Source organism: Tursiops truncatus, chromosome 18 (genome assembly GCF_011762595.2).
Source record: "Tursiops truncatus isolate mTurTru1 chromosome 18, mTurTru1.mat.Y, whole genome shotgun sequence".
NCBI classification, from domain to species: Eukaryota; Metazoa; Chordata; class Mammalia; order Artiodactyla; family Delphinidae; genus Tursiops; species Tursiops truncatus.
Window position 1 is genome coordinate 507173 of NC_047051.1, and position 16055 is coordinate 523227.

The 16055-nt window shown below is 43.7% G+C and overlaps 2 protein-coding genes across 24 annotated transcripts in view; one reads left to right on the forward strand and one right to left on the reverse strand.

The window, feature by feature from the left end:
* MPHOSPH8 (M-phase phosphoprotein 8) overlaps positions 1-9945 on the forward strand; it is a 49992-nt gene extending 40047 nt beyond the window's left edge. For 7 of the 9 annotated variants that reach the window (XM_019936961.3, XM_033843488.2, XM_073794900.1 and 4 more), the window contains 6 exons: positions 293-379; positions 2522-2676; positions 4404-4558; positions 6743-6870; positions 7863-7946; positions 8613-9945. In XM_019936961.3, the coding sequence (XP_019792520.2) occupies positions 293-379; positions 2522-2676; positions 4404-4558; positions 6743-6870; positions 7863-7946; positions 8613-8654 (651 nt within the window). In that variant the 3' untranslated portion in view covers positions 8655-9945. Of the gene's footprint in view, positions 1-292; positions 380-2521; positions 2677-3571; positions 3718-4403; positions 4559-6742; positions 6871-7862; positions 7947-8612 lie in introns of those variants that run through there. The other 2 variants (XR_002176733.3, XR_002176734.3) reach the window with 2 other exon arrangements.
* The window catches only part of PSPC1 (paraspeckle component 1), a 109232-nt gene that overhangs the window by 10646 nt on the left and 82531 nt on the right, over positions 1-16055 (reverse strand). For 4 of the 15 annotated variants that reach the window (XR_004523039.2, XR_004523041.2, XR_004523043.2 and 1 more), the window contains 5 exons: positions 14511-14601; positions 13785-13836; positions 13500-13594; positions 11592-11676; positions 4606-6005 (listed from right to left, as the gene is read on the reverse strand). The gene's annotated coding sequence lies outside the window, so the exon portion shown is untranslated. Of the gene's footprint in view, positions 1-4605; positions 6006-11591; positions 11677-13499; positions 13595-13686; positions 13837-14510; positions 14602-16055 lie in introns of those variants that run through there. The other 11 variants (XR_004523026.2, XR_004523023.2, XR_004523027.2 and 8 more) reach the window with 11 other exon arrangements.

A 16055-nucleotide genomic window follows, 5' to 3' on the forward strand; every position in this document is an offset into this window, starting at 1 on the left:
TATTAAAAGATCGATATGCAGAGTTTCTTATGCTGAAACCAGTGGTTAAACTTGAGGTTGAAGTTTCCGGCAGACGGTGCGCGGCTGTCCGGGTACCTGTGCTGGGCCTGCTCCCCGCGGCCTCCAGCTTTCCCAGGACCCTGCACGGGGGAGCTGTTTATATTGTGTTCACCATCCTGCTTGGGACAGAATCTGAGTACTTTTCCTGGTGGATAAAAATCCTAAAACATCTAGAAATATCTTAGTTGTAAAAAATTGGGGGAATTAAATTTCCTTTTTTTTTCTTTAACAGAACTTTTTAACGACAGTGGCTATTCTTTTGGAAGCAGGAGCTTTTGTAAACGTCCAGCAGAGCAATGGTGAGACGGCTCTAATGAAGGTAAATGCCTCCCGTGGAGCAGTCCTCCCCTCAGAGGCAACATGGTCCTGCTGGGGTCTCCAGCTGCTGCTGTGCTGGGGCTGGTGTATGATGGGGACGAGACTGTCTGTGGACCTACAGGTCACAGCCAAGTGGGAGAAACAGACCCGCAAAGAGGCAGTTACTCGGTGTGATGAGCAACGTGGTGGGAATAGCACAGGGAGCTATGAGCTTGTGTACAGTGGACACCAGGCTCAGTCGTGTGGATTTGAGCTCAGCCTTGGGATGGACCTGGCAGGTGGCTAAGCCACATCCTCAAGATGCAGGTCAGCAGGGATGAAACGTGCGAGTGGAAGGGAAGCAGGCTGTGCCCTGCGCAGACCTGGGTGTGGAGAAGAGGGATGTGCACGTGTTACTGTTTCACTGGTGACTTCATCTTCTGTGCTCAGAATTGTGGTTTGCAGACAGTGGGGTTTTTTTGTTTTAATTTATTTTTGGCTGCGTTGGGTCTTTGTTGCTGCGTGCGCGGTTTCTCTAGTTGTGGCGAGCGGGGGCTGCTCTTCGTTGCAGTGTGCAGGCTTCTCATTGCCGTGGCTTCTCTTGTTGCGGAGCATGGGCTCTAGGCACGCGGGTTCAGTAGTTGCAGCACACGGTCTCAGTTGTGGCTCACGTGCTCTAGAGCACAGGCTCAGCAGTTGTGGTGCACATGCTTAGTTGCTCCGCGGCATGTGGGATCTTCCCGGACCAGGGCTCGAACCTGTGTCCCCTGTATTGGCAGGCGGATTCTTAACCACTGCGCCACCAGGGGAGCCCCCTGCAGACAGTTTTGAGTGGAAGGTTGTTGAAGCCCCCCCTCCCTGTTTAGCAGTCTTGCATTTGCTTCTAGGGGACCCCACCCAGTCCAGCACTTTCCTGTGGCAGCTCCAGGTTTCTGGCCTGATAATGCTGTCCACACAGCAGGCTATGACCTTGTACCGTGCGTGGAGGCTGAGGCTCACTTGCCTGCTCCCTACGTGCAGCTGTGTGAGCTGCTCACCAAGGTGTGTGTCTGTGGTACCTCTTCCCGACCTTCTTTCCTGAGTCAGGAAGGCAGACTGGTCAGAGCCCCCGGTTGGCGGGGGCCCTGGCCCTGAGTCTGTGCTTGACCGTGCAGTTCTTAAGGCCTGCGTCACCTGCTCCTCGGCCTTCTTCCACACTTGGGGGTTAAACCTTGCTCACTGCTGGTGTTTCTGTTTCATTTTTGATTCATGGAAATGTTTATTTTGTCCAGGAGCCCTCCTTTTGAATTTCAACTCTCCTTGTGTGTTTCTACTGAAGTATGTTTAGAGCACAGGTCGCACGTGGAAGCATGAATTTAAAACTTCATCTTACTGAGAAATCACCAGGCACATTCTCAACAGCAGATGCTCGCACAGTCTGAAGCATGGGGGGGGGGGGGGCGGTGTGAGACGGGGGTGTGGGGCAGGCTCTCTGCATCTGTGCCAGGGAGCTAGGGGCTAACCCTCACGGCAGCGGGGAGCCATCTGAAGGGCCAGCCTAGAGAAAGACAGAAGCAGAATAAAGGTTGGGTTTCGCTGCATTGTTTTTAATGTCCCCCGTTACAGCGGGGGGAATGGATTGGTTTGCAGACTTGTAGGGAGGTTCTTAAAATTAAGTGGGGTAAAATAGTCTGCACGGAAGTAGTGACAGTGCAGACGGAAGTGGACAGACTGACCAGTCTTAAAGAGGTCAAATTCACAGGACTTAGTAATCGAAGGTGATGGTTGGTCTCCTATTTCCTAAGTTAGAGAACACGGGCAGCACAAATGGAAGATTTTTACACGCACTGGACCTGGAAATGCTTAGGTGTTTTACACGTGGATCTTAAGCTAGGAGAGAGGTAGGCGGGAAACTCAGATTTGGCTTGAAAGAGGTCACCCATTAAGGGTCGGAAAAGGCCAGAGATGGAGGAGGGCCAGGAGGGGGAGGCGTTTGACTTCGGTCTGAATGAGGCGGCCCTGTTTGTACTGCACACTGAGGAAAAGGACCACAGCACTTACGCTTCCCAGTTTCCGACCCCAGTGGTTCTTTTCCCTCCCGTCACGGAGAACTTACTCCCCGCTCAGCGTGGAGAGGGTCACTGAGCACAGTCGAGTGATTATTGCTCCTTTATTCCTGACGCAGGCCTGTAAAAGGGGAAATTCAGACATCGTCCGCCTTGTCATTGAGTGCGGGGCTGATTGCAACATTCTGTCAAAGCACCAGAACAGTGCGCTGCATTTCGCAAAGCAGTGTAACAACGTGCTGGTGTATGACCTGCTGAAGAATCACTTAGAGACGTAAGTGTGGAGTGAATGTGCCCGGTGCCTATCCAGACACGTAATTGGCGTGGCCTGTGTGTAACTGCTCAGAAGAAGATTGTCAAGCACAAGTCCTGACGGGTCTGTGGTCTCAGAAGATGATGAATTTTAAAAGTGGTGTATGAATTATTTTTCTGCAAGTTATTGAGGACTTAGAAACTGTCAAACTTATACTAAGAGTATCATCTTAAAATCTTAATTATGCTTAATTTGGCTCCCAAACATTTTCTTAAAACCATTTAAACTTTTTAACAGATAATTTTTTAGAGCAGGTTTTAGGTTCCGAGCGAAGTTGAGTAGGAAGTAGAGATTTCCCGTATACCTCCTGCTGCCACATGTGCATACCCTCTCCAGGTGGTGTGTCCATTAGTTGATGGACCTACAGTGACATGTGCTCATGACCCAGAGCCCCTGGTTCCCCTGAGGTTCCCCTTGGGTGTTGTCCATCCTGTGGGTTTGGACAAACATAATGACGTGTCTCCACATCGTCGTCTCACTGCCCTAAACATCCTCTGCGTTCCACCTGTTCCTCTCTCCCAAACCCTGGAAACCACTGATACTTTTCCTGTCTTCTCCAGAATGTCATTTGGTTGGAATCATATTCGCCCTTTTCAGATTGGCTTCTTTGATAGGCATTTAAGTTTTCTCCGTATCTTTACATGGCCTGATGAGCTCGTTTCCTTTTAGTACTGAATAATAATTACATTGTCTGGAAACTACCACAGTTTATGCATTCAAGTTCATGCTTTTTCAAATGAATTCTAAGTCATTTTATTGGAAGTTCATATTAGTAGCTTTTTATTGCTTATTTTGGCAACACGAGCTTCAGGAACAGTAGCTAATGCAGGTAGCGTGTTTATTGTTCATGTAACAGAGTCCTGGGTCAGCAGCCTTGGGCAGGAACAGCCACTCTTCCCCTCTCCTCACCCACCAAACATAGGACATGACTTGGATCTTCACACCTGAAAGATGGTTATTCCCCTTCCAGATGTAGGACCCATGTTCTAAGCAGAAAATAAGGTAAATTTCAGACAGGAGACAAAAAAGGCAAAGGCCGAAAAGGGAGTGTGTGCCTGGGTACTCTGCCCACGCAGACAGCCTTCACCCACCCGGGTGGCAGTGACCGGCGGCCAGCAAGCAGGGTGACCAACCTGCCTGGTTTGCCCAAGGCTGGGCTTCCTGGGACGCTGGGCTTGGTTTTACATCTGTGACGAAAGGGTTCTTGGGACTGTTACTCCTTGAAGCAGAGCATCCTGGGATGGGGTGGGTTGGTTACATTCCCAGCAGGGTCGTCTGAAAAGACTTGGAATTAGCAGTAGTCACCGTATTTGACTGCTTTCTAAACTAAGTACTGTAACAAGACTTTTCTGTGTGTGGCCGTTCTTGGGTTTATTTTCCGACAGAATTCTTATTTCTGATTCATTGACTCATCCGAGGAGTGTGTATGGAGCTCTGTCCGTGTGCTGGGCACTGGGTAGGGGTGGCAGCGGGGCACAGACTTGCCCACTCGGAGCCTCCAGACAGACAGGCATGTGACGTGTCAGGTGTGAGAGCTACGAAAAAAGCAGGGAAGCAGGAGAGAGGCTGCTTTTTATCCCCCTTAAGGTTGATCTGGGAAAGCCTCATTGTATTCAACAGTCTGATAATGTAGCTCATGGTGCTTCCCGACACAAACGTTAACAGCGTTTACTGTACTTGTTTATTAGACTTTCAAGAGTAGCAGAAGAAACAATAAAGGATTACTTTGAAGCGCGTCTTGCTCTCCTAGAACCAGTTTTCCCAATAGCATGTCATCGTCTCTGTGAGGGCCCAGACTTTTCAATGGATTTCAATTATAGAATCCCACAGAACATACCAGAAGGTAAGCCTGTGTTTTCTCTCATTTTGAAATGTGACATTATAAACTGATTTTCAGGCAGAACTCTTTATTCTTTTAATAAAACCTTAACAAATTCCATTATGTGTAATAATTATGTACAATAGTTAACAGCACTGCTGCTCTGGCAGAAAAAAAGAAACGCAGCTGATACTCACCATCCCAGGCGACCCCAAGGGGTCCACACAGCAGCGTGTTAGCACTTGTTTTAGAAGTATGCAAGTTGAGTCTTAATAATTGTACTAGTTTTTATTAAAATTGACTTTTATTAAAATTTAGCTTTCAAGATGATAAGCCCAAAATCAATATTTTCCCTGAATTTTATTATCACTAATAGTCTTGCCCTTTTAAAAAGACAAAGAAAAATGAAAACGTCTTGTCCCATAGTACAGTTTAGTAGCAAGAGATAGAACTTCAGTTCTGCTTCCTAGTTTCTGCTTAACAGCTACTTGGTAGGTAGAGACCATGGCCATGGCCCCTCCTCCAGGACACGGGTGCTCCGTATACAGAGTGGAGGAAAGGTAGGAAACGGGGTTCTGGCTTGTTTCATTTAAAAAAAAAACAACCCACCTGTTTGAAAAATACCTATTTGTTAATGGAAATTTAGTTGAAGAAAATATAGCTCTACCAATCAAAGCCAGCCATTCACAACATCTCAGTGATAGCGAACTGTGGTCTTGACAGTCCAAGTGGACCGTCTGCACTGCCAGGCATGAGCTGGTGAGCCGAGTCCGTGCACTGGCCGGTCACCCACCTCCACACCAGTGCTTCGGCTCAGCGGGACAGTCCTGGGCTACGCACGGCTGTTTCTGCACGTGCACAATGTATGCATCCACTAGCGGTTTTTTCCAAAGATGCCCTGTCGTCCTCAGATGTGAGATCCTGGTAGATTTTCCTGACCCTCGAGACTCAGACTGTGGTCTCCTCTCAGAGCCCCACCCAGACCAGGACTCTCAGCCAGCACCTTGGTGAGATCTTGGGTGACCTGAAAGTACTCAAGTTTGACAAACACTGACCTTGGTCTGTTGAGGGGTGTGTGGCTCTTAAGAAATGAAGAGAAACAATTATACTGATACCATGAAACAAGCACCAGGAACTTGATGAGGGTCCGTTGTGTCATATTCTCCGTATGGATCAAGTATTTCTCAGTCCGACTAGAGCTGACGAAGGACGACCATTCCTCTGGTGGATAGCACTCACCGTGGTCGGCAGGAATAGAAACATGACCTTCGTCAAAGTGTTTTCTAATAGGATTTCACTGCGGACGGCCATCCCCACAGGCTGTCTGACGAGGTTCCACTGCCTGTTCTGCTCTACAGTCACGGGGACACAGCTGCGTTTTCACAGTGGAGCTGAGGGGAAAACAAGAAGAGCCTCTGTCCTCCGCGGACCTTTTCTTCTCCTCTCATCCTCGGTGCTCTAAGCAGGGAAGCTGCGTCATAAAACGGAGAGCAAAACCCTATGTCAAACCTCACATAGCCTGAAAGGAGATAAAAGAGCCAGGGACCTGGTGTGCCCTTTTTTCCTGGAACCAGGACAAATTTTAAAGCCAGTCGTTCTTAGGGGTCTTTTTATGAAGTCTCCTCATTCGCAAGTTTTTAACATCATATTAAAAAACAACTCATGTATCTGTTTTATATTATCAAAAGTAAAGTTTTTGTTCAGAGAATGAATCTTGCAGAATATTTTGCATGTTCAAAAGCTTCAAATCTTACCCAACCTTTTTTTTTTTTCAAAAAATAAGATTTTTTTCACATTATAAGAAAATTCAGAAAAGGCAAAATAGTATGTGGAAGACAGTGGAAAATTCCTCAAACCCACACTCAGAAACCACAGTCTGCAGGTTTCGCTGCCATTGACATTTATACATTCAGCTGGAACTTTTAAATACCACTTAAAAAAAATAACTTCAGTGTAGAAAAAGCATATTTAAAAAGCCTGCCGATGAGCTGTCAGTAGCTACTCAAACTAAAAGTAAAAAGGGTTCTGTGGTCTGAAAAGCACTAGATAAACACCAGCAGGTTTTGCACCTGGAAGACTGATCAAATCTTACAATCGAGGGTGGGGTACGGGCCGCTTCCTACCCGCGTGGGCCTCCTCCCTCAGGCTCTGCAAAGTGGCCCTGTTGGGTGGGGAATTAAAATCTCTATTTGTATCTCCCCAATTCAGGCTCCGGCATCCTGCTGTTTATTTTCCACGCAAACTTTCTGGGTAAAGAGGTCATTGCTCGCCTCTGTGGACCGTGTAGTGTACAAGCTGTCGTTTTAAATGATAAATTTCAACTCCCTGTTTTCCTGGTAAGTTTCTATAGTTCATTACTGAGTACAGTCTTCTAATCAAAAGCACAGATGACATAAATTCTTCTGTTAATTGTAGTTGCTGGAAATGGCAATAATCCATAATCATAAATTGTTTTAATTGGTATCTGTGCTTTAAACTATGTTTACCAAGTCTTGGAACTCACATTTTGAAGATAAATTCTTAGGTACAAGAAACATCCTATCTAAATATAAACACTGAATAACACTGGTTGTATCTATGCCTAGTTTAATTTTAGGTAATCACAGTATAATTTTGATTTTTATTCATTGTGAACTTTTTGTCTTATAAATTTTATTTTTGGCTGCGTCGGGTCTTCGTTGCTGTGTGTGGGCTTTTCTCTAGTTGTGGCGAGCGGGAACTCCTTTTCGTTGCGGTGCAGTGGCTTCTCTTGTTGGCAGAGCACGGGCTCCAGGCATGTGGGCTTCAGTAGTCGTGGCATACGGGCTTAGCTGCTTCGCAGCATGTGGGATCTTCCCGGACCAGGGCTCGAAGCCATGTCCCCTGCATTGGCAGGCGGATTTAACCACTGCGCCACCAGGGAAGCCCCACTGTGAACGTTTTAAAATATAAATATATAATAACTAAACTAATAGTGGCTATGTAAATTCTTTAGCATTAAAAATGCCCTTGAAGAATCGTTGTGTATGTTTCCTTTGCCACATATAAAATTCTCTCCTTAGGATGAATTTAACTGGTTATGAAGATTTTTAACATGCATGCTGTATATGGCTGGATACATTCTAATGCTGAAGATTTTTTATCTATATATTGTTTTTCCAGATAAATGTTATCTCTTTAATGCAAGGGAAAAGTAAAGAAATCACAGCATGTTGTCTTATAAAGAAATTCAGACAAACTTGGATTTTCTTCTACATCACTAGTCTTAAAGGTTTCTGGAGTCTGGCTGTGTCTAGATGGAGAAGTCTGTCTGCAGAAATGCTGATCTATCTTTTGGTCTCTTCCCCAGGACAGTCATTTTGTTTACTCGTTCAGCCCTGCCGCAGGCCTCAATAAACTCTTTATAAGGTTGACGGAAGCGCCGTCTGCTAAGGTAAGAATCTCCTTGCATCTGCTCTCACTGCTCAGGTCGTTCCTTCAGGTCACATTATTAGAGACGGTTTTCAGGAATGTCATGCTGTTCCTGGTGTGCCTGCCTGGGTCTGAAATGATTTCAACCCTCTTTGATATCCATGGTGTGCAGCAGTCTGGTGATGTTCTGTGCTTTTGATATTTAATTGCCAGATGTATGATCACTAGCTGGACCGGAACAATCTGTGTGACAGTACAATTAACGTAGTAACCTAAAAACCCAATTGGACTTTTTATTTATTTTTGGCTGTGTTGGGTCTTCGTTGCTGCGCGCAGGCCTTCTATAGTTATGGCGAGAGTTGGCGCGCAGGCTTCAGTAGTTGTGGCACGTGGGCTCAGCAGTTGTGGCACACGGGCTTAGTTGCTCCGCGGCATGTGGGATCTTCCCGGCCCAGGGCTCGAACCCATGTCCCCTGCATTGGCGGGTGGATTCTTAACCACTGCACCACCAGGGAAATCCCTCAATTGGACTTTCTAATTAAAATAATGGTAGTCTAACAACCCAAACTGATAACCAATTTGACAGTATTGCCAAAGAAGGGAAACACGTCTTGCCCGTGCGTGCTGTTTTTCCCCTCTTCTAACAAAGGGGAACTCTTGAAATATATGCTTTTTTTTCTTTCAACAGGTTAAGTTGCTAATAGGTGCGTACAGAGTACAGCTGCAATGACCAAAGAATTGGGAGAGTTATTCTCAGACCTATTTCCAAACACTCTTCAAAGCAGTATGGAATTCTGGCACAGCTCACACTTCCAAATTAAAAGTTTCTTCTGTAAGCCTCTTGCATTTAAGGCCTGTCAGTCTGAGAGATGGGGCATGGTGCATCTAACATATAAAACACAGATGTAAGTATTTGTGCCAGTGCTCTGAAATCTAGATATTGTGTCCAGACTGTATGTTTTTCCACAGTGTGGAATGGTTCATATGAGGATTATTTAAGAAAATTAAAACTTTTTTTTAACTTGAAATTTTTTACTAGCCCTAATGAATTTTTGTGTTTAAAAAAAAAAAATCCAGTGGGAATGTTAGCACTAAGTTAATGTGTGAGTTTGCATCCCTTGAAGTAGGACTAATCTAAGGTGGTAGGCGGGTTTGAGGGAGGAGGTCTGATCTTTCCAACGTGCTATTGACACAGATCCCGAGTAGGTGACAACTTTATATATCTGCAGGTTACCCTTTATTGTTTGAAAAGATAGTAAATCAATCTGAGATATAGCAAAAAAAAAAAAAAAAACCCCAGAAACCAGACATTATGAGCATAAAAGGGGATATTACATGTGGACTTTATCTTTGTTTTGGAATCCGTCAAGTCATTTCGAACAGCCAGATCTTGTTACTTATTTTGAACACTGGGAAGGCCAGCCAGGCTTTGCCACACTCTGCCTCCTGAGAAAAGTGATTGCCCACAGGTCTAATGCTTATATTCTTTCAAGAAATATTTGGCAGACTAATGAATCAAGCTGTCTGGGTTATGGAAATGTATAAAATTGTTAATTTCCAGATTAGTTTTAAAATTGTAACTCAATTGCGTGAGTTACAATTTTAATGAAAAAAATTCAGAATGTCACATACGTCATCCCTCATCATCCATGGGGAACTGGTTCCAGAACCCCCTCAGATACCAAGATCTGAGGATGCTCGAGTCCTTGTGTCATATTTGCATTTAACCCCTTGAGTATCACCCCATATACTTTAACTCATTTCTGGATTAACTTACAATACCTAATACAAGGTAAATGCTATGTAAATAGTTGTAAACACAGTGTAAATTCTATGTAAAGAGTTCCTGGTGTGCAGCAAATTCAAGTTTTGCTTTTTGGAACTTGCTGGAAAATTTTTCTTCTTCCCCGGTTATTTGTTCAGTCTGTGGATACTAAGAGCTAACCCCCACACACTGTAGAGATATTTCAGAGCACAACTGCCTTTTCCTACTTTCCTCAATAAAATACCACAATGCTGGTCTTGCTAGTTTCTTTCTGAAGTCTCAGGACTTCAAAACGAGGTGGATACGAAATGTATAGTTTAGCTAAACAATGGCTGGGATTAGACTTTTCAACGATACTGAATGCTGTACTCCTGCTGCATCTAGCCTCACAGCCACGAGATCTATTTCAGCGGTGGTGCACCCTGTCCAATACATGGAAGAGAAATGGGTTTTTAAAAAACATTCCCATCACCTAAAAAGCATGCCTAGGTAACACCTTTACAGGAGCACTAGGAATAAAACCTTGCAGAGCTGTGCAGTTTATGACAGGTCTTTTCATCTGAACTTGCTTCTCTATAGCCCTGGGGTGGGGAAATTCTGACCAGGATGATGAGGTCTTGGACTTCTCCACTCGATAAGGCAGCCAATCGCATCAGATACTTCAGTTAATGCTGCTACTTTGATATTTAAAATAAGTGTGAACAATGACTGCCCTGAAAAAGCAATTCTCCAGCAGCACCTTATCAAAGGTTTGCAGATACGCTAGTACTACCTGTGGAAAGCAAAGCCATCTCCTTGTGGCTCGTGTAGTTATACCGGGCACACAGTACAGAATGCGTAAGTGGAGCGTCACCCTCTAGGCCATGGGCGGGGCCGTAACTTCAAGCGGGATGCATGGCTCTTTGGATCCAGACTCACTGAAATATCATCACGCCTCAGCTATCACTACTTTCCGGTGTATACTGAGGTAAGGACATGATGCGAAGTCGGGTTATCCAATTAATTTAACTTACTAACCATACCACCCAGATCTGGTCACCACTAATTAGTATGCTGCAGTAGAAAGCACCTTACAATCCTTTTGCCTACAATACCCAGTACCAAAGAGCAGTGCCTAGTACCTAATACCCGCCAATAAACGTTGGACTACAGTTGGATGAGGAGTTTGGATTTAGTCCAGGAATACAAGTTACTCAACTTCATACACTATCTTCTCAAGTCATTCCCATCTTAAATTCTTAAATTTGTAGAATGTATTCAGTGGAATGTTAGGAGGTTGCAGTTTGAAGCTCAGGTGCTGCTTTTAGAATTCTACTCGGCAGGGTTACGCTGAGAGCTTTCAGTTACCTTATGAGAATTTACTAGTTCATTAGTAGTAATTTACTACTGTTGGCAAGGTTTTAGCATCCAGAACGTTGACAGCAAGACCTTTAAAAAGCATTAACCATGAAACTCCAGTGTCTTTGCATAAAAACGGGGAAAAACATAAAAGTGCAAGGAGGATGATCAGCAAAGACCAGGCAACAGTAGGACACAGATACAAGGAGAGTACCGCAAGGTGATTTATAAAATGAAATAAGAATTTAGAAAAATTGGGGACTTCCCTGGCGGTCCAGTGGTTGAGACTCTGCGCTTGCACTGCGGGCAGTGTGGGTTTGATCCCTGGTTGGGGAACTAAGATCCTACCTGCTGCGCAGCCAAAAAAAAATGTATATAAATTTATATGTACAAGAACATATATGTAAGAATTTAGAAAAATTTAATATTTCATGCTAGTTAATATGTTTCATAGCATAATACGGTACAAACGCCTAAAGTTATTTTGACATCCTAAAGCTTTACTGAGTAGGATCAGAAGAAAACGGATGGAATCCATACCACTTCCCTCCATCCTCTGCTCACCTGCAGACGGTGTTCCTTTCCAACAAAATCTGGGATTTCCAGGCCTGACTGCTCCCTCCTGGTACAGAAGAGCCTTGCTACTGGGCTGGAAAATGGAATGAGGTTCACAATTCAGTCAGGACCAAATTAAAACAAAACTGGGAAACAGTCATCTGAGCTCCCAGAGAGCCAGCCCCAAGTGGAGTCTAACCCGATCAGCTCCGCTGCTCCACCGCCCAGTCTGTGCCTTGACTCATGTCCCTAAAAGAAAACCCTCCAGTGGTTTCCATTTACGGGGGGGGGGGGGGGGGGGGGGGTTGGTTGCTCTGTGACCATAACATTTGCCAGCATTAGCCAGCAAGTGTACCAGGGGGACGGTATATAACTTAGGAAAACAACCTGGATCAAAGTGTCATAACTGCTCATGTATCCATAGACTGTTATATAAAGTAATAAATTAAAAAATAAGATTCTTCTGGCTCGTTTCTCCTGTGTCATTAAAATCATTTATCCCGGACCTCTCTGGTGGCGCAGAGGTTAAGAATCCACCTGCCAATGTAGGGGACACGGATTCGAGCCCTGGTCCGGGAAGATCCCACATGCCGCGGAGCAACTAAGCCTGTGCGCCACAACTACTGAGCCTGCGCTGTAGAGCCCGTGAGCCACAACTACGGAGCCTGTGCACCACAACTACTGAAGCCCACGCGTCTAGAGCCTGTGCTCTGCAACGAGAAGCCACCGCAATGAGAAGCCCGCACACGGCAACGAAGAGAAGCCCCCGCTCGCCGCAACTAGAGAAAGCCCGCATGCAGCAATGAAGACCCGACGCAGCCAAAAATAATTAAAAAAAATTTTTTTTCTCCCACAAAATGACCTGAAAAGAAAAAACTAATTGTTAGAAAACAGGAAGTAATATTGCATATTTTTGTAAAGGAAGAACAAAGAGGTTTCAGTTATAAAGAAAATAATTTACTGGGCTAGAATTACTGATCAGGAAACCTAAAAAATATTCAAGACCTGAATTTGTATATTCGGCCTATAAAACCTTCTACAACTAGTATTTCATTGTGCCTCAACCCAGAGCAGCACCACATTGTTAAGAAATGAAAATTCCTGGGCTTTTAAACCACAGACTGGGGGCCCAGCAGTCTGTGTTCTGATCCAAGAGATTCTCCTGCACCTTCAAAGTATGAGAACCAACGTTTTAAATAAGATTTCTAAAAGGGGAAACTGTCAAGTTACTTCCTTCTACTAGAATTAAATATGTATTTGGCATTTTATTTAACTTTCATAAAGTTAATCTCTTCCTGGAATGAACAGTTTCTTTTCACTGACCAGAAAATGAGATCTGGAATGAAAAGCAGTTATTTAACTAAAAAAAACCAAAACAAAACAACAAAAAAAACCCCAGAATACTGTTAACCAAAAGATGGCCACATGAAACCACAGCTTCACTATCACAGCACAATTCACCTATGTACATTAGGGGTTTTTTTTCCTTATTCGTATATTTTGAGATTATTTCTTCAAATTTTATTTAAGTAAGGAACCTACTTAACAAAACACTTGGAAAATTTAATACCAACAAAATGTCCAAAGAATATAAAGTGATTCTCTGTAAACCTATTTCAAAGGGCAATTATAATTTCATCCATAAAAACCAGAATTACCTGGAGAGGTTTTGAAAACAAAGCATGATAAAGTAAAAGGGGGGTGGAGGGGGCGGAGTTCCTTGGCGGCCCGGTGGTGAGGACTCAGCGCCTTCACTGCAGTGGCCTGGGTTCAAGCCCTGGTCGGGGAACTGAGATCCCATAAGCTGTGCAGCATGGCCAAAATTTAATAAATAAAATAAACTGTTGGATCCTACCCCCCCACACACACAAACACCCACCCCTGAAGATTTTATTGTTCAGTAGAGCAAGTATGTACCTGGGAATCTGCATTTTCAACAAGTTTCCAGGTGACAGTGATGCGGATCCAGAGACCAGCTTTGAGAACCACGACCCAACGTTAATTTTCTAGAGCTGGATAATAGCGTGAGAAACAGCTGTCACATTTTTGTGCCCATGAGTCGTCAGATACTTTGAAAAGATGACATTTCCCAAAGGTATGGTACCTATCAGTGCTTCTCACTCAGTGTGGACGCACATCCCCTGGAACCACGTTAAACTGGGCGGTCTGATTCGATGAGCCCGTGTGTACCGAGATTCTCACCTTGCGAGCAGCTCTCAGGAAAGGCTGATGCTCCTGGCTCCCAGGACCACAGCTGTAACAAGAATAGATTAGAATCACCATGTAAGGGGGTGGGGGGGTAGGGAAGAAATATACTTAAAATAATACTTCTTGCATCTATTAGGGTGACAACATACCATCATCACAGTTCTATCATACAGATCACATAGCGTAAATGATTCTAAAGAATTTTATGTCTTTAAGAAATAATGGAAAAAAACAATAAAATAATAGGAAAACTGTTACCCTCTAAAAAGGTGGGAAGCAGCAAGGGAGAAATGGAGCTAGTGTCCCTAGCTTGAATCTGAATTTATGATATTAAACCATTTTAAGATCACACACTTTCCAAAGGACCACAAGACTAAAATTTTAGGCTTGGAATCACTGAAAAACAAGAGGGATTTTTTTTTCCCCTCGTACATAAGACCTGTGTTATTTAACACATCATTTCTATTCCCAGTCCAGTTTTGCCAGAAGACAAATCAATATACACATTACTACCAGTGGGGAAAGACAAGGGCAATTTGGAGCTAAAAATACCCTCCAATCTTCCTCAAAGAAAAGGGCAGTGACGCTGGGAGCCGCATAAGAAGACAGGCAGAGAAGCAGAGGTTTTAACTGTGCCATGAGCTATGCAGTGTTATCCCACTGACTCTGACACAGGGACCAGGAAGAAGGACAGAGGGAGCTGCTACAACAGGTGCTGACCTGAAGGGAGACTCCAGCGTTTCCTGTCTCTCGACTTCGGTTCACCCCGGAAACCAAATTTCAGGTAGCTTCATCCATGTTTTCTTTTCTCCTAGGATTACAATAAAATCAGACTTAGCCTCTTAAAAACAAGTTTCAACCATCAATTAAAAAACAAGCGATAACTCACTTCCTACAGTCCGTGACAGGAATCAAGTTCCCTTAAGATGCCGTTTAGTCTTTACCTCATCTGATTATGTCCATTCAGTAAGGATTTTCCTTTCATTTCCTCTAAGAACATCAACTGACTTAAAATTCAGCTAAATTTTGTTTCAGCATCAGAGTAAACACTGTTAAATCCACGACGCTGAACGTCTCCCTCTTATTTTCCATAGGTCCTCTCGTCTGGACTGCTGGTCCCTCAGCACACCACAGCCCAAGACCCTTATAATCCAAAATCCTACATAGGATCCTGATTCCTATCCTATGTACAAAATTTTACTCTGCTTGTACCAAGGCAGGGCACACAAACGTGTCTGCTGTGCTCCATTAGAAGATGACCTGCTTACCTACCCAGACAGCAGGCACTCCAGATTTTCTGCTGAGGTCCAGGTTTATGTTTATTGTTACCTCATGCCTATGAAATGTGTTTTGTAACATACCTGAAATATCAGCGCAGTAATACACAATTACAACTGAGAAATAAATACCCAGCTTTGGGCTCAATATTTTTAAAGTGAGGGTACATGACCCAAAGATACTGGAAATAATTATTCTAAATTGGCAGTTTTCAAAACTCATTTGGGTCTCAAATTCACCTGAGAATTGGATGAAAAGTATGACCCACCCCCGCCAAAAAGTACGTGCAAAAATTATGTACACAAAATTCTGCATGTGAATTAATCAGACTCATAGATTCCACTAATACGCCACAATGATCCAATAGGATCCATGGTCCCACTTTAAAAACCTTAAATATTTTTTCAAGCAAAGCATGCCATAAATCAACAAAAATTATCTCGCATATTATTTCCATCTGCAACTAGCATTCTTACACTGGTTTTATAACTGTATCACTTATATATACTTTGCCTTTGGTAAAGTTAAGGATGGACAAGAAGAATAAATGGAACCATAAATCAAACTGGACAACTGGATTACTTAATTCTTAAAGACACAATGACACCAGGTCTACTAAAAATTTTAATGGTCTTCTCAACTTTTCAAAAATGTGAACCTGAAAGTTTTACAAAGCACTAACTACGCTGAAACCTAGAAAGGTAATCTCCAGAACTGAGGAACTTCTAGTTGCCAAGAGTCTTCAAAAGGGTAGCTTATCTTAATCCTTTAATAGTAAAAAACAACCACTAGAGTTCTGTTTAAAGAGGTGGTACTATAACTAAGTGGCCAGGTTTATTGTGCACTGGGTTGTAACCAACTCTAAAAAGACAGTTACGGATGTGCTGATAACACACCCATTCAGTGATGCTCGTAATATGGAGTTAAGAACCTGGGAAGGCCTAGAAAGTTGATGCACTTTCCTATTTTCTGATCCTCAAGAACACC